This window comes from Megascapheus bottae, chromosome 34 (assembly GCF_031878675.1).
Source record: "Megascapheus bottae isolate mThoBot1 chromosome 34, mThoBot2.hap1, whole genome shotgun sequence".
NCBI classification, from domain to species: domain Eukaryota; kingdom Metazoa; phylum Chordata; class Mammalia; order Rodentia; family Geomyidae; genus Megascapheus; species Megascapheus bottae.
In genome coordinates this window covers 7,690,212-7,714,661 of record NC_143542.1, presented here as the reverse complement: position 1 = coordinate 7,714,661, position 24,450 = coordinate 7,690,212, and the positions used below count along the sequence as shown (strand labels likewise).

Here is a 24,450-nt window from a genome sequence, read left to right as displayed (position 1 = left end):
TGGCTTCATCATGACCACTAAACTCTACACCTCACAGAGCACCTAAGACTGGAGAGCTTGTGTCTCCCCTGCTCCATCTGGCTGCCCTCCCCAACCCCAAGGTGCACCTTTGACTTTGCACCTGCAGTTGACCCTGAGGTAGCACCTTCTATGCGCTCACTTCCTACATCTTTTGTTTTGTTTTGCCAGTCCTGGGGCTTGAACTTAGGGCCTGAGTGCACTGTCCTTGAGTTTTCTCAAGGCTGGATCTCTACCACTAGGCCAAACTCCCAGCCCTTAGACAGAGTTTCTGATGTGAGCCATCAGTGCCCAGCAGGAACGAAAAAGATTGCCCACATACACCTTGGTGTGCATGCCCGTGGAGCCTGAGCAGGAATGGTAGTAACCTTAACTGCTCCACTCTGTTATTGGAACACTGCTGCTGTTGGTGGAGGAAAGGGTCTCTTCCATTCTGAGACAGTTTTTGGCATTCTCTCAGGATCAGAATTTCTGACCTAGGGCACTCTGGAAGGAACTTGGAATTCGTGTAAGATGAAGTGCTTTAGCTGAGCACTAAAGACCACAAGACACAATTAACCTCTAGAAAACCTGAAGTGGTGCTGCAAGTCAAGGGGTAAGGTGGGTAGGCTTGAGCTGAAGAGCTCAGGGCCAGCACCCAGGCCCAAAGTCCAAGTCCCATGACCCACAAAATAAATAAATAACTAAGCTGAAGTGGTTTGCAGTGTCCCTGGGTGGTGGGTTATGTTACTGTCCTCCAGTAAGCAAGACAAGATCCTATAGACCCAAGAATCCGGCAGAATCCGTGAAAAGACTTGTAAAGCTGGCTGGACCTCATGCAGCAGCTCCGTGAGGTTTGAAGTAGGTGTTTCTAGCAAGTTCCATGGTGAGGTGAGAGCTTGGGTACATGTCTGCCATCTCTGGGCTCTTCGGCACACTTTCCACACAGCAGGCCTGGCCTCTGGCCCTCTGCAGTGGGCGCCCATCCCTCCCTGCTGCCAGTGGGCAGCTCAGGACATACCTCTATCCCTCATGTCATGGGCAGAGACAGAGATCAGAATGGCACTGTCTTTTCTTCGTGTGTGGGTCTTGGGGCTTGAACCCAGTGCCACTTCTGAGTAGTTGAGTGGACTTACAGAAAGTCTCATGGACTCTCCAATCCTGGCTTGCTTTGATCCATGATCCTCAGATCTCAGCCTCCTGAGTAGCTAGGATGACAGGCGTGAGCCACTACGCCTGGCTCTGTCTCTTCTGGCATCACATGCTGGATGAGTAACTAAAGCCACGACCGCATACACTATGCTTCTAGGAGGGCAGAGCCCTGGCTGGGGCCTTGACACGGGAGGCCCTGGGGCAGTGCATGAATGGTCAGGGGGAGGCTGGGTTGAACACCAATGAGTGCAGGGGACCTCAGAGGATGCTGAGGAAGGTGGATGGCAGTCACCAACTTGTCAACCATGATCATCTGGTGCCACCAGGGCTCCAGGGACCCCTGGGCAGGGAATCCCTACGATGCCCTTGGGGCATATGGGTGAGACTGGACAAGCCGGCCACTCTGGTAGAAGTCTGCTCCTCCTCAGGACAGCTTCCTGCCTGTGGTGGCCCCACGGGAAGGCGAGCCAACCGCGGCTTAGGCACACCAATGGGGGACAGGCTGGGCAGGGAAGAAAGCACACGTCCTGTGGCTTGCGTTTTATTTGGGTGAGGACTGGTGGGTGGTCTGGGATTGCTGTGCCTGCAGCAGTGCCCGCAGCTGGTGGATCTGCCAGTCCACACTGGAGCGCGCCGTGCCACCCAGGGCGCTGTACTGCTCCACACTGTGCCCGTAGTCCCACACACGGCTCACGTCTCCTGAGAACAGGGGGCTGAGAAGGGACAGGGGATGAGGCGTGCCGTAGGCCCTGGGCCCCGGGTGCAGCCGAGGGAAGGGAGAGGCTCACCTGATGGTTTGCAGCTCCTGCAGCGACAGCTGGTTGAGGGCGACCCCCTTGGTCTCGGCCATGAACACGGCCTTCCCTGAGGCCTCGTGAGCCTGGCGGAACGGCATCTGGGGGACGAGGCGGGTGCTGACGGGCCAAGTCCCCATCCCCACGCCCCTCCACCACCAGCGACGGGCTCATACTCACCCCTTTGCGCACCAGGTAGTAGGCAAGGTCGGTCGCCAGCATGTCAGGACTCAGGGCCTGCGCCATGTTGTCCCGATGAATCTGGGGGCCGACAGGCAAATCATGAGCGCTGGGGATCCTGAGCCCCGAAGCTGCCAGGTCCAGGGCCCTCCCCAGCCCTGGGCCATGCCGTGAACTGGCCGATGGTCTAACCACCAGCCTCTCTGCTCCAAACTTCTCATGCTTACTGCTATTTTTTTTTTTCTTTTGCTCGATTGTGGGATTTGAACTGTGGGCCTGGGCGCTGTTTGTCCTTGAGCTCTTCAGCTCAAGGCTACCATTCTACCACTTGAGCCACTTCCAGTTTTCTGGTGGTTCACTGGAGATAAGAGGCTCAAGGACTTTGCGGCCCAGGCTGGCTTTGAGCCCTGATTCTTATATCTCAGTCTCCTCAGTAGCTAGGATAACAAACCTGACCCACATCCACTCAGCAATTACTGCTTGCTACAGGAATTGCCTTTGTCTTCAGAATTCTTACCATTAATCTGGATTATCTACCTGTAATCCTAGCTACTCAGGAGGTTGAGATCTGAGAGTCAAGGGTCATAGCCAACCCAGGGGAAAAGCCCTCATTTCACCTCCACTTAACCAGCAAAACAGTCATAGGTCAAGTAGAATACCAGCTGAGAGAAAAACACCTGGTGACAAGGCAAGGGCCTTAGTTCAAACATCAGTACTGGCACAAATGAAACACTGCTGGCCCAGCCCTGTACTGCTCACTGGTCTGAAGTGAGCCTTGGGGTTGTTTGTCAGGTTCTGAGGTATGACTGGAGCTAAGAGCCCAGGACCATACTTTGGAATTTCCTGCGTTAGAGATGTCTCCTGAACTACTTAGCGATGGAATGGTGTGAAGACAAGAACTGGGGAAGACGGGCTGGGAGTTTGGCCTAGTGGTGGAGTGCTTGCCTAGCATGCATGAAGACCTGGGTTCAGTTCATTAGTACAAAACATACAGAAAAAGCCAGAAGTGGTGCTGTGGCTTAAGTGGTAGAACACTAGCCTTGAGAAAGCCCAAGGACAGTGCTCAGTCCCTGAGTCCAACCCTCAGGACTGGCAAAAAAAAAAAAAGAAAGGAAGGAAGGAAGGAAGGAAGAAAGAAAGAAAAAGAAAGGAAGGAAGGAAGGAAGGAAGAAAAAAAGAAAGAAAGAAAGGAAGGAAGGAAGGAAGGAAGAGAAAGGAAGGAAGGAAGGAAGGAAGGAAGAAAGAAAGAAAGAAAAAAAGAAAGAAAGAAAGGAAGGAAGGAAGAAAAAAAGAAAGAAAGGAAGGAAGGAAGGAAGAAAGGAAGAAAAAAGAAAGAAAGAAAGGAAGGAAGGAAGAAAGGAAGAAAAAGAAAAGAAAAGAGAAGATCTGGGGAAAGGCAGATGGTAGTGGATAGAGATAGCTGAAGGGTGGTGGTGTAGAGACAGCTGAAGGGTGGTGGTGTAGAGACAGCTGAAGGGTGGTGGTGTAGAGACAGCTGAAAGGTGGTGGTGTAGAGACAGCTGAAGGGTGGTGGTGTAGAGACAGCTGAAGGGTGGTGGTGTAGAGACAGCTGAAGGGTGGTGGTGTAGAGACAACTGAAGGGTGGTGATGTAGAGACAGCTGAAGGGTAGTAGAGACAGCTGAAGGGTGGTAGTGTAGAGACAACTGAAGGGTGGTGGTGTAGAGACAGCTGAAGGGTAGTAGAGACAGCTGAAGGGTGGTGGTGTAGAGACAACTGAAGGGTGGTGGTGTAGAGACAACTGAAGGGTGGTGGTGTAGAGACAGCTGAAGGGTGGTGGTGTAGAGACAGCTGAAGGGTGGTGGTGTAGAGACAGCTGAAGGGTAGTAGAGACAGCTGAAGGGTGGTAGTGTAGAGACAACTGAAGGGTGGTGGTGTAGAGACAGCTGAAGGGTGGTAGAGACAGCTGAAGGGTGGTGGTGTAGAGACAGCTGAAGGGTGGTAGAGACAGCTGAAAGGTGGTGGTGTAGAGACAGCTGAAGGGTGGTGGTGTAGAGACAGCTGAAGGGTGGTAGTGTAGAGACAACTGAAGGGTGGTGGTGTAGAGACAGCTGAAGGGTGGTGGTGTAGAGACAGCTGAAGGGTAGTAGAGACAGCTGAAGGGTGGTAGTGTAGAGACAACTGAAGGGTGGTGGTGTAGAGACAGCTGAAGGGTGGTGGTGTAGAGACAGCTGAAGGGTAGTAGAGATAGCTGAAGGGTGGTAGTGTAGAGACAACTGAAGGGTGGTGGTGTAGAGACAACTGAAGGGTGGTGGTGTAGAGACAGCTGAAGGGTGGTGGTGTAGAGACAGCTGAAGGGTGGTGGTGTAGAGACAGCTGAAGGGTAGTAGAGACAGCTGAAGGGTGGTAGTGTAGAGACAACTGAAGGGTGGTGGTGTAGAGACAGCTGAAGGGTGGTAGAGACAGCTGAAGGGTGGTGGTGTAGAGACAGCTGAAGGGTGGTAGAGACAGCTGAAAGGTGGTGGTGTAGAGACAGCTGAAGGGTGGTGGTGTAGAGACAGCTGAAGGGTGGTAGTGTAGAGACAACTGAAGGGTGGTGGTGTAGAGACAGCTGAAGGGTGGTGGTGTAGAGACAGCTGAAGGGTAGTAGAGACAGCTGAAGGGTGGTAGTGTAGAGACAACTGAAGGGTGGTGGTGTAGAGACAGCTGAAGGGTGGTGGTGTAGAGACAGCTGAAGGGTAGTAGAGATAGCTGAAGGGTGGTAGTGTAGAGACAACTGAAGGGTGGTGGTGTAGAGACAACTGAAGGGTGGTGGTGTAGAGACAGCTGAAGGGTAGTAGAGACAGCTGAAGGGTGGTGGTGTAGAGACAGCTGAAGGGTGGCAGAGTCAGCTGAGGGTGGTTCTGGGTAGAGACAGCTGAAGGAAGATGCCCTAGAGCGGGTTATTCAGGGAAGGTGTGGTGGATACACAAGGCTTCCTTAGCCATAACTGTCACTGTCCTACCCTGGAAATTCCTCCAAAATCTGCTCTGGGCAACGGTTGGGACCTGGAGCCCTTGGCCTGTTCATCCACACCTGTGCTATGATGTCTACCCACCTGCTGTACTGATGCTGATTCATGCAGCGCCTCCCAGGCCCCCTTTCAAGACTTCCTCCTAGCACCCCCGCCCCGGACCCACAGATCTGGAGAGAAAGCTGGGTGAGGGGGAGGTGGCCTTACCTGCAGTGTGGAGATGACACCAGTGGCCACCTGCAGGACTGCACTCATGGTGTCTGACACTTCAAACACAGCTTCCTTGTCCTCCTGGGTGGCACATGTCCCAGAGTGAGGCCCAGCAGCCATGTCCCTGTGGACCACTCCCTGCCCCCCCGCGTCTCTGTGTCTCTCCCCCCCACGGCCCCCCTGGGACCGCACCAAGGAACAGCAGCAAGCCTCCCTTAGGAAGGCCAGGGCTCTGTCTGAATAGGAGAATGGCTGAGCCCCTGGAAAGGTAAGCCAGACTCCCGGGCAGTGGAGCCCCTCCCTGCCCCGCCTCCTACCTGCAGGTCCTTGTTGTAGGTACTAGGCAGCCCCTTGAGGACCATGAGGAACCCAGCGCACTGCAGGAAGAGTCGGGCTCAGGAGCTGGGATGCTAGAGCTGCCCCGGCCCCCTCCGGGACCACTGGGTCAGCCCAGCAGCGTCTACCCCCCTCGGCCAGACTTACCCGCCCAAATACTCGCCCAGCCTTGCTCCGGATGAGTTCCAGGCTGTCTGGGTTTTTCTTCTGGGGCATCAGGCTGCTTCCTGTGCTGGGGACAGGGAGGCTGGCAATGGAGGCTTGCCCAGCACTCGGCTGGTGTGCCGGCAGGACAGGTTTGGGTCTGGGCAAGGGTGGGGTGAGGAGGAAGGACGTCCAGTGGCGGGTGCAGTGGTGGGCAGGGCTGGTGGCAGCCCGGGCCTTACCTGTAGGCATCTGAGAGCTGCACAAAGCTGAATTCCTTGGTGCAGTAGAGGATGAGGTCCTCAGCCATCCTGCTGAGGTGCGTCATGCACAGGGAGGCCCAGAACAGGAACTCGGCTTACAAGGGAGGAGAGAGGGGAAACTGAGGGTAGGCCCTGGAGAGCAGCTGGGGCCAGGGACAAGGCAGAGGGCCAGCCTGGAGACGGGGGCTGGTATCCAAGACTCACCCACAAAGTCTCGCTCACTGGTGGCGTCCATGCTGTTGAGTGTGATGGCCCCAAAGTTTAGTTCTGGAAGCAAGAAGAGAAGCGGGCTGGCCTGGGAGGTAAGGAGGTTCTCCCCTCTGAACCAGGACACCCAGCCCCCTGGAGGAGGGGCAGGCAGTGGGCAAGGAATCTCTGCACAGGTCCCGGGAAGGCAGCGTAAGCCCTTGGTTCCCCTGGCCATGTACAAGCTGTGCTTGTGCACAGCGAATGAACCAAGGATACTGCCCCTTCTCTGTGGACCTGGCAGTGCTCCTAGGAAGGACGGGTGGGCGCCTCACCTGCTCGGAGCAGCTCCCGGTCCACACCCAGAGGGTTGCCAGCAATGGCCCCACTGTAGACACAGAAGACTCACAGTGACGAGGCACTGGCAGGCAGGCCCTGGCATCACCACATGTGCACACCTACAGCCTCGTGTTAGTGGTCAGGGCTATGGTCCCTTCCCTGGGCCAACCACCTTGGGCACCAGAACCTGTCCACGTGTCCAGGAAATGGTGGCTGTGGGCCCTGGCTGGGCTCTCTGGAAGACCTCCTGCGAGAGCCTTTATTTTGTGAAATTGTATTGAGGATTGGACAGGGCCCTGCTCTCTTACTCAGGCTTTTCACCCACGTCTGTTGTTCTATCCCTCCAGTTCTGTCCCTGAAGAGCTTTTGTTCTGCTCAGACACAGGCATCGGCTTGGTTGTCTCCTTGCTAGGGAAAACTACACAGGGTCCTGCTCCTGGCTAGCCACCCCGCTTTCCTTCTTTACACACCTCTCTTTCTTTCCACCCCCACCAGCCTCAGGGGCTTGAGGCCAAACTTACCTTCCTAAGGGCAGGACATTGATCCTCTTCTGCACCTCCAGCAGCCGCTCAGAGTCTCGGGTGAGGGCCACCGCGTGGCTGGGAAAAGCCAGGGCTGGAGGTGAGGGCTGCTGAGGGCCACACCCCCACTCTGGCCCCGAGCTCTCCTGAATCACACCTGCTCACCTCAGGATCCAGTGGCTCCATCGGATGGGCTGAGCCCTCTGCAGGTGTGTGTACCCGGGAAAGAGCACGTCCCGCTCCCTGTAGGGTAAGAAAGAGTAGGCCATCTTAGGGCTTGGTCCAGCCAGGCCTCAGGCCAAGGCTGAGAGGAGGCCTGGCTGCTTGCCTGGGCTTTCCAGGGAAGAGCAGGGCAGTGCTACAGGACTGCTATGCAAGGGACTGGGTGCCCTCCTGTGGATGAACACAGGAAAACGCCAGAAATGAACAGTGAGGTGCAGGAATGCACCACTGGGCAAAGGCACCTGGCCAAGCCAATATGCAGAGCCAAGCCTGTTGGTAGCCAGCTCTAAGCGGGACCCAGAGCAGGGGAGGAGGCTTGTGGTGGGCACTGCCTGGCAGTAAGGCTATCTTTGTGAGAAAGGCTATACTTTTGAAATTCCCATGGACATAGAAGAAGGCATGGTACTCATGCCTGTAGTCCTAGCTGCTAGGGAAATTGAAAGTAGAGGGATTGTTGTTTGAGGCCACCCCAAACAGAAAAGTTCCAGACCCTATCTCAAAAATAAATGCTCAGAGGCCTGGCACAGAGGCTCACACCTGTAAGCTTAGCTATGCAGGAGGCGGAGATCTGAGGATCAAAGTTCAAAGCCAGCCTGGGCACAAAAGGACCTAAGACTCTATTCTCCAATTAACCTCTAGAAAAACGGGAAGTGGGGCTTGGCTTCAATGGTGGGGCGGTAGCTTTGAGCTGAAGAGCTCAGGGACAACATCCAGGCCCAGAGTTCAAGCCCCACTTGAACTATTCAAGACAGACAAAACAAACAGACTATAGTCCTGGCTACATAGCCTCCCCCCCCACCTGTCCCATCTCATGACTCACGCCTCTGCCCGGTCCACCATAGTTCTGATGAGCGTCCAGAGGAGGGCGGAGAGCTTAGAGCAGGTCTGCCTCATCCACAACCTGAGGTCTGTGACTACCTGTGGAGAAAAGGCAGCAGTCCTCAGGGAGGCAGAGTTGCTTCCCAGGACAGCAGGACTGTGCGGGGGAGGGAGGGGGGCCCTGTGGCCCCTCTGGAAGGCATGTGGTGGGGGTTGGAGAGGCTGGTGGCACCTGGTCATTCCTACTTCGTCCTGTGTGCAACTTCCCAGCGGGTTCTCCAATGAGCTCCTGGGAGTAGAGGGAAACAGAGGGTCAGGGAATGGCTGCTGCTTCCAGAGGCGGGGGCCTCCCTCACTGCCGCAGAGTCCCCCGTCTTGCTGAGGTCTCATGTTTCTGCTCTGCCCACTCTGTGACAATAAAGGAAACCAAGGTGACCAAGGGCATGATGGAAAGAAGAGGGGTGCTTTACCTTTAGGCGCCGCTCATTGGCCGTGTGGATGTCCTCATCGTTGGGGTTCAGTCTGAAGGTGCCCTGGGCCCACTCTTCAGCCACCTGTAGTGAGAAACACACCCCCGGGGTGGGGGTGGAGAGGAAGCAGGAGGCAGGAATTAGTGACAAGAGGCCTTGCCTGCTTCTGCCTCTATTCTGGGTGGTCCCGCCCCTCATCCCAAGGGTACATTTCAGGCCCAGTGCACAGGCCCACCTGACTGGGAAACAAGCTGACACCACAGCACATGGGGAGACCACACTGGGTTGTGCAATTTCTACAGAGCTCCTTGCTGACTGTGTAATTGCCACACAGCATGGTGCCAGCTCAGGGATTTGGTGGGGCCTGGGGCCCCAGGACAGGGCTCTGGGGAGGGACTCTGCTCTTGGAAAATACCTTGTCAAGGCCATTCAGGATCTGGTCCATCTCTGCCTTGGTGAGAAGCCCTGCCTTCTCCAGGCCCCTGCTGTAGGCCTTGCTGCCCTGCACGTCTACTTTCCACAGGTGCTGGTCATAGGTGATGGACGAGTTGAATCTCTCCATGATGGGGTCCACTGCACCCACAAACCGGCCACCCCACAGCTTCCCACTCTGCCGAGAGAGCAGGCACAACCAGTCACCTCCATACCCTCTAGAACAGAGCCTCTCAAAAAGGGCCCCCAGGAAGCAGTCAATGGTGGCCACAGGGCAGGCTTCTGGTGCTCTGAGGGCCAGCAACTCAGGGCATGAGTATGGGGACAGCAGCATTCTTTCCCACTGCATGGCGTGACCCTGGGGAGACACTGGCATGCCTGGGACTAGAACAGAAAGCTGTGGACCAAAGTGAGACGTCATCCTGGAACTTGAGTTTTTTATTTGTTTTGGGAAGCATGAGAGCCCCATGCCTGCTAAACAGACTCCACCGCTTGAGCCACACCTCCAGATCCCTCTCATTTGCCATTTGCTCTTCAGATAGGATTCCCACTTTTTTTTTTTTGGCCAATCCTACGTCTTGAACTCATGGCCTGGGCACTGTCCTTGGACACTTTTGTTCAAGGCTAGTGTTCTGTCACTTGAACCACAGCACCACTTCCAGCTTTTTCTGTGTATGTGGTTCCGGGGAATTGAACCCAGGGCTTTGTGCATGGTAGGCAAGCACTCTACTAGGCTAAGCTCCACCTTTTGTGAGGGCTGCCACATGAAGTGCTAGGATTATAGATCTGCACTACCACACTGTCTTATTTGTTGAGAACCAGCCTTTTATCCCCCCTCCTCACTGGGCTGGCTTTAAACCTTGATCTTCTCATGTCCTTCTGCATAGCTGGCCTCATCACAACCTGGGTTTTAATGTAGCCTCGTGTTCAATGAAAACAATACCTATATACATACTGGCTCGCCTCTGTCACTTCCTCATTGTGTGCTGGGGTAGCCACCAAAACCTCTGCTACAGAGACAGAGGACCCAAGACACAGAGTTGGCAGCTTAGCTCAGCCTCGCGGCTCCCAGCCAGGAGCCCTGGGGTGCCCTGAAGTGACATCCTTGTGACCAGGGCAGGGCACTGGGTTGAGCTGGGTGGAATGATCAACAGTCAGGTCACCACCTGCCTCTGGTGTCCTGAGCATCCACCGCAGGGACAAACAGGCAGGTGAGGGTCCTCTTAAGTTAGTTGTAGCTCTCCACAACATGGGGGCACTAAGATACCAACTCCCATCATTCTGCCTCACCCCAGTAACATGGGGCAAGGGCAGAGGGATGGGGCAGAGCCAAGAGCAGAGACACTCATGTTGAAAGAGGACCCAGGCCATGGCATGGGACAGATGGAGGAGGGATGCAGGCTGGAGGCATGAAGGCCAAGGACCAGGATAGTGTGCCAAGGGAAGAGGGAGCGTCACTCCACTGGTTTCTGTTATGTGGATGTTGGGGGGAGGGGGCTACAAGAGCCATGGGGTATGCATGTCCTCTGCTTCTGCAATGCCCTGCCTTGGATGTCTGAAAATTCCTAAACCTTGGGTCATTATAACTAAAAAACACAGTGATCTATAGCATTGTACAGTATGTTAATATAACTTCTCCAAACAGCAGGAACGAAAAGTGTCACCTGACAGCTAAAGTGGTACTCAGCTAGATGATGTTTGCAAAGTGAGGAGATAGCATGGTGCCTTTCATGTGGTGAGAGCTTGAAAAACACAGCTGTGATGAAGCAAGAAGCTTTTACATCCTCTACTGATCCCTGTGGGAACTCCAGAGACCTCTACCAGCTCACACCCCAGGCTGTGAAACGACCTTGACCCTTCAGTGCTAATCACCTCTGGCTGCCAAAGGACTCTGACCTGCAGAGGCAGCCTCTACACGCCCCCCCCCCCCCAGTCTAGTAGTGGGCACCCTGCAGCTCCCTCACCAGGACTCATCTCCACAGAGAACCAGGTGGAGCTCTGGCCTGACACCAGCTTGAGGGCCACCACTAGCTAGTCAGAATTGGGAGCCAGCCTGGAGCCTGCTAGGGGTGCCCAGGAAACAGTCGCTGTCTCTTTAGCAAGCTGATGGACCTGGCTTGTTAGTGATAACTGCTTGACAAGCACGGCTGCAGCCAGAACGCTGAGTGCTAACCCACAGGATGGCCTAGGCAAGCCCAGGTCACCTGGAGCCTGGTCTGAAGACAGATCACCAGGCCCGCATCCCGAAGGGACGGCCAACAGGTCACTGAAGAGAGGGAAAAGGGAAAGGCCCACTTGGGAAGAGTGAAGGAAGCTATCTGACAAAGCGGTATCTGGTCCAGAATTCCTTCAGCCAGGGAGGCAGACCCGGCTGAGTTGACTGAACAGTTAACTTAGCAGGCACAAGAAAAATTCCACCTTGCCCCGGCTGGCGCCATGACCCCTGATTGACCGAGGAGCAGCCGGTGTCCAGGAGCTCAAGTCTGTCTGGATCCAAAGTCCAGGTTGGACTCCAAAGGGCTCTTGATTCATTACTCGGTTGAACGGAAGGAGAGGAGGTGCCTGGACAGCCAATGAGGGCCGGAAGGACCTGGACCCCGGGAGGGAAGCTGCGGCCAGGCCCTGGCTCCCCTCCCAGCGCCGAGCCCGGGGCGGGGAACGCACGACCCCGGGCTGGTCAACCCACCGGGGCGGCGCGGCCCGGCCCGGGGCGGAGGAGGGCGGCCGGAGGGGCCCCGCCGTGACCGGGGCCCGCGAGGACCGCGCCGCGGCCGCCCTGCCGGCGCGCGCCACTCACCTCCGATGCCATGCCGGCGGGTCCTCTGGTCCCGAGCCGCGGTCCCCAGGGGCTGGAGCACAGAACCGAAGTGAGGACCGGGAGGCCTCACTCCGGCCCCCCCCCCCCCCAGCCGCCCTGCTCCTCCCGCTCCTCCCCGGACCGCCCGCACGGACACCCGCGACTCACCAGACGCGCAGTGCACGCAGCTCCCAGCCCGAGCGCGCCGGGCTTTTCTGGCCGGGGTGACGTCACCGCCCCGTGGTTCTAGGCCCGCCCCCTCCCGGCGGCTGAACCAATCCGAGCCAGCGTGGGCAGGGGGGCGTTCCCCGTCCCTCCAACCGGGGCTCTGGGCGTGGCCGCCGGGCGGAGCCCTGGGCGGAGCGCAGGGAGGACCCCCGACTCCGAGGCGCTGATTCGGCCTTGGCTACCTGGAGGCGCCGCGGGCCTGGGCCTGGGCCGGGGTGGACGCGGCCTGGCTGCTCGCACCGTCCGCGAGCCGCCATGCATGCCCCACGTCCGCGCTTGTTTTTGTTTTTTTCCAGTCTTGGGGCTTGAACTCAGGGCCCGGGCACCGTCCCCGGACTGGAGCTCGGGGCCCCGGCCACCGTCCCCGGACTGGAGCTCGGGGCCCCGGCCACCGTCCCCGGACTCGAGCTCGGGGCCCCGGGCACCGTCCCCGGACTGGAGCTCGGGGCCCCGGCCACCGTCCCTGGACACTTTTTGTTGAGGCTAGAACTCTGCCATTTGAGCCACAGCACCACTTCGGGCTTTTCCTGGGTATGTGGTATTGCGGAATTGAACCCAGGGCTTCATGCATTCGAGACAAGTAGTCTAGCACTAGGCCACACTCTGGGCCCCATAACTATAATTTTGATCAAAGCAATTCGCTAATTTTTACACCAATCTCATGCTGCTTTGCATTCTGTCATTTATAATAATCCTTGTGTTATCCTTTCAACTTTGTTCTTTTCCAGAGTTGTTTTAGCTATACTACATTATTTGTATTTGCACATGAATATTAGAATCAGCTTGCCAGATTCTATAAAAATAAACCTATTAGGATTTGATTAGGTTTGTATTACATTTATAGATCAAGAGAGAACTGACTTCCTATATTATATCCTTAAAACATGTAACCATTTCTAACCACTAATAATCACTCCCATTCTACTGATGATAAACAGTCTAAAGCAACTAAATCTTCTACCCAAAGATTCCCAGGCAGGAAGCTGCCGAGTTGAAATCCAAGCCCAGCAGTCAGCCCAAGCTGTGGGCAAGGGAGATGCTCCTTTCTGGCGAGTGTACTGAGTTGGTTTGTCCAAAGTTAATTCCCTAAGGGGTCAAATCAACAGACAGCTGGCTAAAAGAACCATTTCTGAATCTCACATGACCACCGTCTGCTTTTTTGATCCTTGTGAAAAGTCAGTTTTCAACAAAGAGAGCAGGGCCACAGCCTTAGTTTAGCAGAGCAGTCTAACACCCTGGCTTGGATCCCCATCTCCCCCCAAAACACCCTCAAATTAGTTAACACTTATGAGTTCCCCTGAAACTGTCCATATTTTCTCTCCTTTCCATACCTCACATTTCCAATCTGTCTAGTATCATTCAGGGACATAGCTCATTGCAACACTCACCTACAGACTGCTTACTTTAAATAGATCTTCCCAGACTCTGAGAGCTCCATATTTTTTTTTTTTTTTTTTTGCCAGTCCTGGGCTTGAGCTCAGGGCCTGAGCACTGTCCTTGGACTTTCTCAAGGCTAGAGCTCTACCACTTGAGCCTCAGCACCACTTCCGGCTTTTTTCTATATATGTGGTACCGAGGAATCGAACCCGGGTCTTCATGCATGCTAGGCAAGCACTTTAACCACTAGGCCAAACTCCCGGCCCCTGAGAGCTCCATATTTAATGGCGAAACATTTCTGTCAAGGTCAAGGAGCTATTTAACACGTTTACTGACCTATTGGATGAAAAGAAATGACCTATTAGCTGGGCACTGGTGGCTCATGCCTGTAATCCTAGCTACTCAGGAGGCTGTGATCTGAGGATCACTGTTTAATGTCAGCCCAGACATGAAAGTCCCAGAGACTTTTACCTTTAATTAAACACCAGAAAACCGGAAGCGGCTCTGTGGCTCAAGCAGTAGAAAGCTAGCTTTGAGCCTGAAGAGCTCAGGCCAGTGCCCATGCCCAGAATTCAAAAGACCTATTAGCTGGTACCCAGGCCACTGTTTGAGGGCGGGACCCTTCTAATTCCCTACTGTAAGTCACACTAGAGCTATTTTATGGTGGAGTCTCAGCGGCACTTCTTTCTTTTCCTCAGAAGCCACTTCCCTCCCCACCACAAACAGCCCTGGGTTTGGGACGCCTCTCCACCTCATGAGTCATTCTCTTGTCTGTGTTGTGTCTCTGTGTGATGAGTGCATTATAGTTGTCTATACCCAGAGCTGGTTCCCTGCTGGGCCTTCAGTCCTCCTGGGCAGAGCATGGGTAGCATTAAATTTTGTACCTCATTAGTACCTCATGCACCATTTCTACCTGTTTCTTTTTTTTCTTTTGCCAGTCCTGAGCTTGAGCTTAGTGCCTGAGCACTGTCCTTGGACTTTTTCAAGGCTAGAGCTCTACCACTTGAGCCTCAGCACCACTTCTGGGTTTTTTTCTATGTATGTGGTACCCAAGAATCGAACCTGGGTCTTTGTGCATGCTAGGCCCTCTACCTGTTTCTTTTTTTTTTTTTTTTTTGCCAGTCCTGGGCTTGAGCACAGGGCCTGAGCACTGTCCTTGGACTTTCTCAAGGCTAGAGCTCTACCACTTGAGCCTCAGCACCACTTCCGGCTTTTTTCTATGTATGTGGTACCGAGGAATCGAACCCGGGTCTTCATGCATGCTAGGCAAGCACTTTAACCACTAGGCCAAACTCCCGGCCTCTACCTGTTTCTTTTGAAGCAATAACACAATGAACATCTTTAGCATGGTTTTTTTTGGTGGGGGGGGGAGTCCTGGGGCTTGAACTCAGGACTTGAGTGCTTGGGTTTTCTCAAGGCTAGTGCTTTACCACTTGAGCCACAGCACCACTTCTGGCTTTTTCTATATATGTGGCTCCCAGGACTCAGATCTGGCTCTTTGTGCATGCTGGGAAAGCACTCTTACCACTAGGCCAAACTCCCGGCACTTTAGCCAAGTTTCTGTAGGGCCTTTACTCCTGATTGAATGGGTAGACGCTCCACACAAAATCAGACCATCTGGGCCTGGGGTGACATTCCATTCACTTGGTTTTGACACACACACACACATACACATGTGGGGGACGTGTGTATGCATTATGTGTGGCACATACGTGTATGCGGGGGAGGGACGATTTTTGTCTTGTTCTTTGTTTCTGAGCTGCTCTCAGGAGCCCGGGCAGGGCCTTTTTGCTCCCGAATGGTGCTCTACCACTTTGAGACCCAGCTTCCGACGTCTGGCTCTGCTCTGGCCAGCCCTGCGCCTTCTTCAGGCCGGCGCTCCACCGCGGGAACCAGAGCACCACGTCCCGCTTGGCCTGCGTCTGCAGGACCGAGGGAGGGAAGCGAGGCCCGGCCTCGCCCGCACGCTCCGCCACCACCTCGGCTTTCCGCGAGCTCTGGGGGGGCGGCGGCCCAGCGCGCGGCGGCCCGGCTGGCTGGCCCTGCGACCCTCAGCTCCGGGCCACGCGCCGCCCGTCCTCCAGACGTCCACGGCGGACGAGGCTCGGCGTCGCGACGCGCGGCGGCTCGGAGCTCAGCGGGGCGTGCCCGGTGCCCGGGGAAACGCCGCCCGGAGGCCCCGGCCCGTGGGGCGCTGGCGCCGAGCACGGCCCGCTGAAGGGGCGGCGCTCCAGGACGGAAGTGCCGGCCCGCCCGCTCCCCGGCGTGCACCGCGACCCGGAAGTGCTTCCGGGAGCGCATGCGCGGGGCGGCGTGGGGGGGCTCGCGGCGCGGGAACGCGGACGACATGGAAGTGTAAGTTGCCGTGGAGCGTTCTGGGGGCCGCGGGGCCCCGCAGCGGGCGGGGAGGGGGCCGGGAACCGCTGTGGACGGGAGGGAGCCGGTGCGGACGGGAGGGAGCCGCTGTGGACGGGAGGGAGCCGGGGCGGACCGGAGGGTGGGAGCGGCGCTGGCCGGGTCTGCGGGGTAGACTGGGAGGGCACGCAGGCGGGGTCCGAGCGGCCTCCTGACGAGGTACATGTATAACTGAGGTGACATAATCAGGTGTCCTGACTTTTTACTTTCCAGTCCGTGGGCTTGGGCTTTGTCGAGGTCGTGCACTACCTGAGCCACAGCACCACTTCCAGCTGGTTTTGTGTGTGTGTCCGTCCGTGTCCCAGTCCTGGGCTTGAGCTCAGGGCCTGAGCACTGTCCTTGGACTTTCTCAAGGCTAGAGCTCTACCACTTGAGCCTCAGCACCACTCCTGGCTTTCTTCTATGTATGTGGTACCAAGGAATCGAACCCGCGTCTTCATGCATGCTAGGCAAGCACTCCACCACCAGGCCAAACTCCGGGCTCCCTGACATTCTTTCCACTGGACAGAATTTTGACTTGCTAATTTTGCATACTTACCAGTGGAGTTTAATTCGCAATTTGACAAACACCCGTAACACAGTCATCCCTCCAAGTTCCACCCTTACAGAGACCAAAATCCAAAGGTGCTCAAATCCTTCAAATAAAATGGCCTGGTGTTTGCATGAAATAACCAAATCTACCTCCTGCAGGTTTCTTGCAATACCTAGTGCAAGAACAAGAGCCTAGGAGCCCAGAGTGTGGCCTAGTGGTAGAGTGCCTGCCCTACATGAACAAAGCCTTGAGAAAGCTCGAGAGTGCCCAGGCCCTGAGTTCAACCCTCAGGACTGACAATAGATAAACAAAACTACATGTTCCATACAGATTCATTTTTTTCTCATATTTTTGAATAGCACTGAATTGAACCCCAGGATGCTGAACTTTGAAGATAAGGGTCAACTGTGTTATGTTACTCAAGCTAACTTTCTTCCTTCTTTCCTCCCAACCCTATCTCCCCCTTTCCCTGGGCTTCCTTTGCTCAGGGCTAACACTCTTACCTCTTGAGCCACAGCACCATCTGTTTATGTGGTACTGAGAATTCGAACCCAGGGCTTTGTGCATGGTAAGCAAGCACTGCTACCATTAAGTCACCTTCCTAGCTGTCATTATTAATTTTTTTTTTTTGTGGATCCATGGGGCTTAACTCAGCCTGAGCACTGTCCCTGAGCTCTTCAGCGCAAGGCTACACTACTCTTGAGCCAAACCCCACTTCCCATTTTCTAGAGGTTAATTGAAGATAAGAGTCTCAGGTCCTTTTGTGCCTGGTCTGGCTTTGAACCTTCATCCTCAGATCCCAGCCTCCTGAGTAGCGAGGATTATAGGTGTGAGCTACTGCGCCCAGCTTCATTATTAATTTTAATTTCCCCTTTTTCTAGAATATTTCCTGTCTGTAAACATTGTCTAATTTCTCCATCTTCTAAAAAGGATGTTTTGTCCTCATGTTCTACCTGTTGGCTCTGTGTCTGCTTAAGCAATAAAACTGTTGTTTTGGAGACTGGATCTCCCCAAACTAAGCTGTTTGGCTGTGAACTTGATGTGAGACCCAAACCTAGCCTGAAATTTGTAATTCTGTCTCTCCTCTTATGTGCAGGAATGACAAGTGTGTGTCACCATGCCCAACTACAATGACACTCTTGGAAGTATTTTCTTTTTTTCTTTCCTTGAGCTTTTCAGCTACTCAGGAGGCTTCAAAAGAAAATCAAAAAACTTTGTGTTTGTGTGTGGGAGAGAGGGATCGAGTCTTACTATATCCCAGATTGGCTTTGAACTCACTATGTGGCAAAAGCTGCCCTAAGATCACTGATCATCTTGACTCCCTCGTGAGTGCTGAGATTGCAGACATGGGAGCCTGACTCAGAAAAACTGTGCGTGAGTGCTGAGATTGCAGACATGGGAGCCTGACTCAGAAAAACTGTGCGTGCATGCATTGTAGTACTGAGTTTGAAGTGTCTGGTGCTTGCTAGGCTGTATTCTACCACCTGAATCATGCTCCTGGCCCTTAGAAAAAGTTCATGAGCATCATTTGGAAATGTTTTTTTCTGAAGTGAAAGGACATAAAACGTAACAAAATAAATACTTCTGGACATAAGGTATTAAGCTGATGTGGTATTGTTCTTCAGGATTATCTAATGTCTGGAGACCTCATGTCTTCTCCTCTATCAAGAACCTAGTACAGGGGAAGGGAAACTGGGACAAAAACACGAGAAGGGATGTCAATGTTCAAGAAGTAATGAACCCACAATCTGAACTGTAACCCCTCTATAAATTACCCTGACAATAAAATACAATTTAAAAAATCACAAAAAACGAACCTAGTTCTCTTATTACTTGAGCCGTAACGGAGGGTGGCCTCAAACTGACACCGTCCTCCTGACTCACTCTCTCCAGTACTGGGACTACACACACGTAGCAGCAGTATGCCAACCCCTATTCACATTTCTTGAACTTTAACCTGGCAGGAAAACAATGTACATTATTCATCAACTTGAAGTTTTGTCAGCATTTCTTCCTCTTTTTTTTTTTTCCCCCCAGTCCTGGGGCTTGAACTCAGGGCCTGGGCATTCTACTTGAATTTTCTCAAAGCTAGTGCTCTATTACTTGAGCCACAGTGGCACTTCTGGTTTTCTGATGCTTAATGGGAGATAAGAGTCTCATAGGCAGGAACTTTTATGCCTGGGCTGGCTTTGAACCTCCTCAGATCTCAGCCTCCTGAGTAGCTAAGATTACAGTATGAACCACCAGTGCCCAGCCCATTTTCCTTTTTTTTTTTTTTTGCTAGGAGTGGGGCTTGAACTCAGGGCCTGAGCTCTTGTCCTTGAGCTTTCTCAAGGCTGTAGAGCTCTACCACTTGAGCCACAGCATCACTCCTGGCTTTTTTCTACGTATGTGGTACTGAGGAATCGTACCCACGTCTTTGTGCATGCTAAGCAGGCACTCTACCACTAGGCCTAACTCTGCCCCCTGCCCTCCCCCCCCCTTTTTAAAAAATTTGTCCTGAGACTGGAACTTTGTGCCTGGGCCTTGTCCCTGAGCTCTTCAGCTTGAGGCTCCCGCCCTACCCTTTGAGTCACAGTGCCCTGTACTGTTTTCTGGTGGTTAATTGGAGTCTCACAGACTTTAATGCCTGGGCTGGCTTTAAACCTCAATCCTCAAATCTCAGCCTCCTGAATAACTAGGATTACAGGCTTGAACCACTGGGCTCTGCCCCTCTTCAGTTTGTTTTTTCCCCCAGTCCTGGGGCTTGAACTCAGGGCCTGAGCACTGTTCTTGGGCTTTCTCAAGGCTAGAGCTTGGCCACTTAAGCCACAGCACCACCTTCAGCTTTTTTTTTTTTTTTTTTTTGCCAGTCCTGGGCCTGAGCACTGTCCTTGGACTTTCTCAAGGCTAGAGCTCTACCACTTGAACCTCAGCACCACTTTTGGCTTTTTTCTATGTATGTGGTAACGAGGAACCGAACCCGGGTCTTCATGCATGCTAGGCAAGCACTTTAACCACTAGGCCAAACTCCCGGCCCCACCTTCAGCTTTTTGTATGTAAGTGGTACCAAGAAACCTTTTTCCATGGTAGGCAAGCACTCTACCACCAGGCCAAACTCCTACCCCCACACCCCCCTTCCCTTTTTTTTTTTTTTTTTTTGGCCAGTCCTGGGGCTTGAACTCAGGGCTTGGACACTTTATGCTCAAGGCTAGCACTCTGCCACTTGAGCCACAGCACCGCTTCTGGCTTTTTTTATGTATGTGGCATCAAAGGAATTGAACCCAGGGCTACTTCATGCATGCTAGGCACGCTCCCGTTCCCCCCTTGCATTTTTATAGCTAGAAAATACTAAGATTGAGATTTACAAAAGTGAAGGAATAGCTATATAACAACTCAGTAGCAGGACTAAAGATGGTATAGTTTGCTAGCTCTGAAAGGATGCTGTAGGTTAAATTGTTCATTGACTCCAAAGCTTGCAGTTTTTTCTGCTATCAGAGTTTAGCCTCAGAACAGAATTGATAGCGTAGGTTGGAGATAGGAAAATTGAGTAATTCTATTTGTCATTGCATTCGCAATATAATTGTGAGGCAAGTAATAGTGTTTGCCTACGTCTCTGTGAGCTTCTAAGGAAAGTGTCAATAGGTCATTTTGTTCTGTTAATTCAGAATTTAGTTTTTGAAAGTGGAAAATAAATTGGCTCAGCTGATTTCCTAGGTTAAATTCCAAGTAGTTTTAGCCAACTAACTCATTGCTTAAGGAAATTCAATAACTTTCTTTCCCTGTAACATAGATTCAGACAGTCTTTGAAATTTACTTGGAATATTTGTTTTAAATCCCTGTAAATAGGAAGTGGAGGTGTGACTTAAGTGACAGAGTACTAACTTTGGGCAAAATCAGGAGAAAACAAGCCAAGAGTTCAAACCCAGTACTGGTGTAAAAACGTTCATGGATAAGATGAGCTTGTAATCGCATGATTTTATGATTGAAAGGCAATACTGAACACCTGTAAGTAACAGCAGTGCTCTTTGTTCTAAGTCCTGCAGGAGATATGAAGTTGAAGTTTTTGTGGAGGTAGGCAGTTTCTAGCAGTCTGATTGCATATGATTATATTACATAATACTTAAATGCTAGCAATACAGATCAACAGTTCCTAACTATAATTGACATGTGTGTCAGTGGTCTGATTTTAGTAGCTTTAAAGGACTTAGAGAAGCTGGGCGTGGTGGTTCATGTCTGTAACCTGGCAAGCCAGGAGGCTGAGATCTGAGGATCATGATTCAAAGCCAGTCCTGGCAGGAAAGTCCTGAGACTTTTTTTTTTTTTTTTTTTTTTTTTTTGTGGGTCATGGGGCTTGAGCTCCTGGGCGCTGTCCCTGAATTCTTCAGCTCAAGGCTACCACCCTACCCCTGGACCTGGGCATTGTCCCTGAGCTCTTCAGCTCCAGGCTACCACCCTACCCTTGAGCCAAGCCCCCCTTCCCTTTTTCTGGAGGTTAAGTCTCAGGTCCTTTTGTCCCTGGGCTGGCTTTGAACCTTGATTCTCAGATCTCAGCCTCCTGAGTAGTAGCTAAGATTACAGGTGTGAGCCACTGCGCCTGGCCTCCTTAGCTTTTTTTTTTTTTTTTTTTTTTTTTTTGCCAATCCTGGGCTTGAGCTCAGGGCCTGAGCACTGTCCTTGGACTTTTTCAAGGCTTGAACTCTACCACTTGAGCCTCAGCACCACTTCCAGCTTTTTTACCACTAGGCCAAACTCCCGTCCCCCCCTTAGCTTTTTTACTCAAGACTGGTGCTCTACCACTTGAGCCATACCTTCACTTTTGAAATTTTGGTAGCTGACTGGAGAGTTTTAAGGACCTGGTTGGTCTTGAACTCTGATCCTCAGATCCATTATTAATCTGGTCCTCAAGCAGGTCACATCAAAGTGTAAAGGGACTTGGATGTAGCCTGGTGTTGGAACCCTTGCTTACACTTGCTTGATCAATATTATAAATAAGCAAATAGAATGTGCGAAAGAGAACTTCCCAGCCCTTGGTGTGCTTTATTTTTTATTTTTTTGGACAGTCCTGAGGCTTGAATTCACGGCCTGAGCACTGTCCTTGAGCTTTTTTTTTTTTTTGCCAATCCTGGGCTTGAACTAAGGCTAGAGCTCTACCACTTGAGTCACAGCACCACTTCTGGCTTTTTCTATGTGGTACCAAGGAATCGAACCTGGGTCTTCATGCATGCTAGACAAGCACTCTACCACTAGGTCACACTCCTGGCCCCTGTCCTTGAGCTTTCTCAAGGCTAATCCTCTGCCACTTGACACAGCACCACTGGATTCTTGCATTAGCAATATTGACTTCAATAGTAGATCAATAACTTAAAGGGACATGAAATGTTATATATGATAGAAGGTGGGGTAAGATTTGGAAATGAAGTATGGATGACATTTGTTTATGGGCCCTTGAGGGGAATTAGCATGAATTTTCTGCCTGGTCATGCTTTTGTGTCTTGACATCACAGGCACAAGGCTGCTTTGAGAATACAGAGAATTGTAACTCAATTTCAAGCAAAATAGGAGGAAGCCTGATGAGCTAATTTCCTGATTGAGAGGACAAATGATTTGATTTGTCATTTTTAATTTTAACTGAAGTATACCATGTAACATTGATTATGCATTATCTTTCCTGTGTTAGGCTTTTTTGAAAACTTCTTTGTGACTAAAGTTCAGTGTACTCAGGCAAAGAAGTACACTTACGAAATCGTAGCTGTTTGTTGGGTTACTTCTCGTGTTTGGTCCAGCTTCATATGCTGGCTTGTTCACAGTGTTGGTGTTCAAGGTCTAGGTCAATTCCCTAGATTAACCCCCTCGTTCTATTGTATTTGGTGACTGAGGAAATTGTCCATAGTTTAGTCCAAGGTTTTCTTTATCTACCTCTACCTCTAGTGTAAGAATATGTGGCTGTTCCTGTTGAACATTATGTCCGCTCCATTTGAATTTTTAGAATTCTGGTCACTAGTTTTAATTTATCTTGTCTCTTTTTTTCACAGTTCTTCCTTTTCTCTTAGTCTTTTTACTATGTAGACTCACAACAAGTTAACTTCTGAGCTTTAGTTTCATTATCTATAAAGTAGGAATCATATAATAACTGTAATAGCTTCTGAATCACATGTTTTGTTTTGGTTTTTTGTGGGTCATGGAGTTTAAACTTGGCCTGGGCGTTGTCCCTGAGCTCTTCAGCCTCAGGCTACTGCCTTACCCCAGAGCTAAGCCCCACTTCCCATTTTCTAGAGGTTAATTGGAGATGAGAATCTCAAGTCCTTTTTGTGCCCCAGCTGGCTTTGAACCTTGATCCTCAGATCTCAGCCTCCTGAGTAGCTAGGATGACAGGCGTGAGTCACCGGGCGCACAGGCATTGCACTGGTTGAATCACATGTTTTGTTTAGGAAGAATTAAGTGATAAAGTCCCTTTAAAATAATGGCCTTCATTTATGGATTTTATATTTTTCATTCATTTATTTTTTGTGTTCTTTCTGAGACTTGAATTCAGGGTTTGAGTGTTGCCCTTGAACTGTTTTGCTCAAGAGCGCTGTCACGTGGGCCATAACTCCACTTCTGGCTTTTGTTTTGGTGGTTACTTGGAGATAAGAGGCTCCCGAGTTTCCTGCCTGGGCTGGCTTTGAATTACGGTCCTCAGGTCTCAGCCTCCTGAGTAGCTAGGATTACAGTCATGAGTCACCTGCACCCCACTTGGGGATTGGGTTTTTTGTTGTTGTTGATTTTTCCTGTTGTGGGGCTTGAACTCGGTTTGGGCACTGTTCCTGAGCTCTTCTGCTCACACTAGTGCTCTACCACTTTGAGCCACGTCATCACTTCTGGTTGTCTGGTGGTGACTTGGAGATAAAAGTCTCATGATGTTCCTGCCCAGGCTGTCTGTAACCATGACCCTGAGATCTCAGTCTCCTGAGTACCTAGGATTACAGGTGTGAGCCACCTGCCCTCAGCTTGTTTTGTTTTGTTATGTTTTTATGATAGTACTTAGACTTGAACTCAGGGCCATGAGCTCTCATTCAGTTTTTCACTTGTGACTGGCACTCTACCATTTGAGCTACAGCTCCACGTCCAGCTTCTTTTTGGTGGTTAATTGGAGATAAGAGTCTCACACACTTTTTTTGCCTAGTCTGGACTGAAGTTGTGATTTTCAGATCTCAGCCTCCCTATTAGTTTGCCCTCAAGTTGTCCACCACCAGCTAACTACATGTGTACCTTAGCCTATGTCTAGTTTTAGGCTGTATCCTGAACCCGACAACTGGGTCTTGATTTAATACCCAGAAAAGGTAATAAGCCAAGACTGATGGTCACTTATTTTCTTTTGCAGGAAAGATGCAAATTCCGCTCTGCTCTGTAACTATGAGGTAAATAGCTTTGAAGTATACTATTGTATTTTCTCTCTCAGTTTGTCCTTTGTAATGATTTTAGAATTTGTTTTGGTTTTAACTCAATTTGGACAAATTTTATTATCTGAAGGACCTTGCAATAATATTCTAAGCTGGGTAGATTATAATGATACTTTAATTAAGAAGCTGGAAGATTTTCATTTTCAGAAGGTACCCTTCCCTATCAGGGTTTTTAGTCCTCGGGCCCTCCCGACCCACAGGAGGGATATAGAGAACACGCCCCAACCAGACTGAGAAAGGCCAGGGCCAACTGACCGCCTGCACTCAGCCCTCCCTTGCCAGAGGGCAATCAGACTCATCAAGGAGACCCATCAAGGCAGGAATTCGTTTATTGAGGAAGTCCATTCCGCTAATATAGGGTGCAGGAGCCTATCAGCACAGAGGTGGGCAGGGCGGGGGAGGTACTCTCATTGAGGAAGTCCATTCAGTTAATGTGGGATGTGTGTGCCATCCGTGAGGTTGGAAGGGTTCGGGGCCTATCCCAGAGGTGGCCTTACTCCAGAAGGGAGAAAGCCTTGTGCAACGGGGCGGCAGGCACCATCTCAGCCAGGTGTAGTCCCATGATCAGGGAATGAGCACTGGGCCACAAGTTAGGCCTTTTACAGCATAGGTTTCCATTTCCCTGATGTGATGTGCCCCACAC

The 24,450-nt window shown here is 51.8% G+C and overlaps 1 protein-coding gene across 1 annotated transcript; it reads right to left on the bottom strand.

Annotated features, from left to right (window-relative positions):
• Positions 1-1,674: 1,674 nt before the first annotated feature.
• On the bottom strand, positions 1,675-13,504 carry Asl (argininosuccinate lyase). Its single transcript, XM_090324318.1, has 17 exons — positions 13,451-13,504; positions 11,835-11,886; positions 9,021-9,215; positions 8,606-8,689; positions 8,368-8,424; positions 8,137-8,234; positions 7,260-7,337; positions 7,095-7,172; positions 6,570-6,622; positions 6,253-6,315; positions 6,028-6,142; positions 5,789-5,873; positions 5,623-5,682; positions 5,303-5,386; positions 2,124-2,204; positions 1,938-2,044; positions 1,675-1,862 (listed from the first exon to the last, which is right to left on the bottom strand). Exons 2-17 carry the CDS (start codon positions 11,844-11,846, stop codon positions 1,691-1,693), a joined length of 1,422 nt encoding a protein of 473 aa, XP_090180444.1. The 5' UTR covers positions 11,847-11,886; positions 13,451-13,504; the 3' UTR covers positions 1,675-1,690.
• Positions 13,505-24,450: the final 10,946 nt, after the last annotated feature.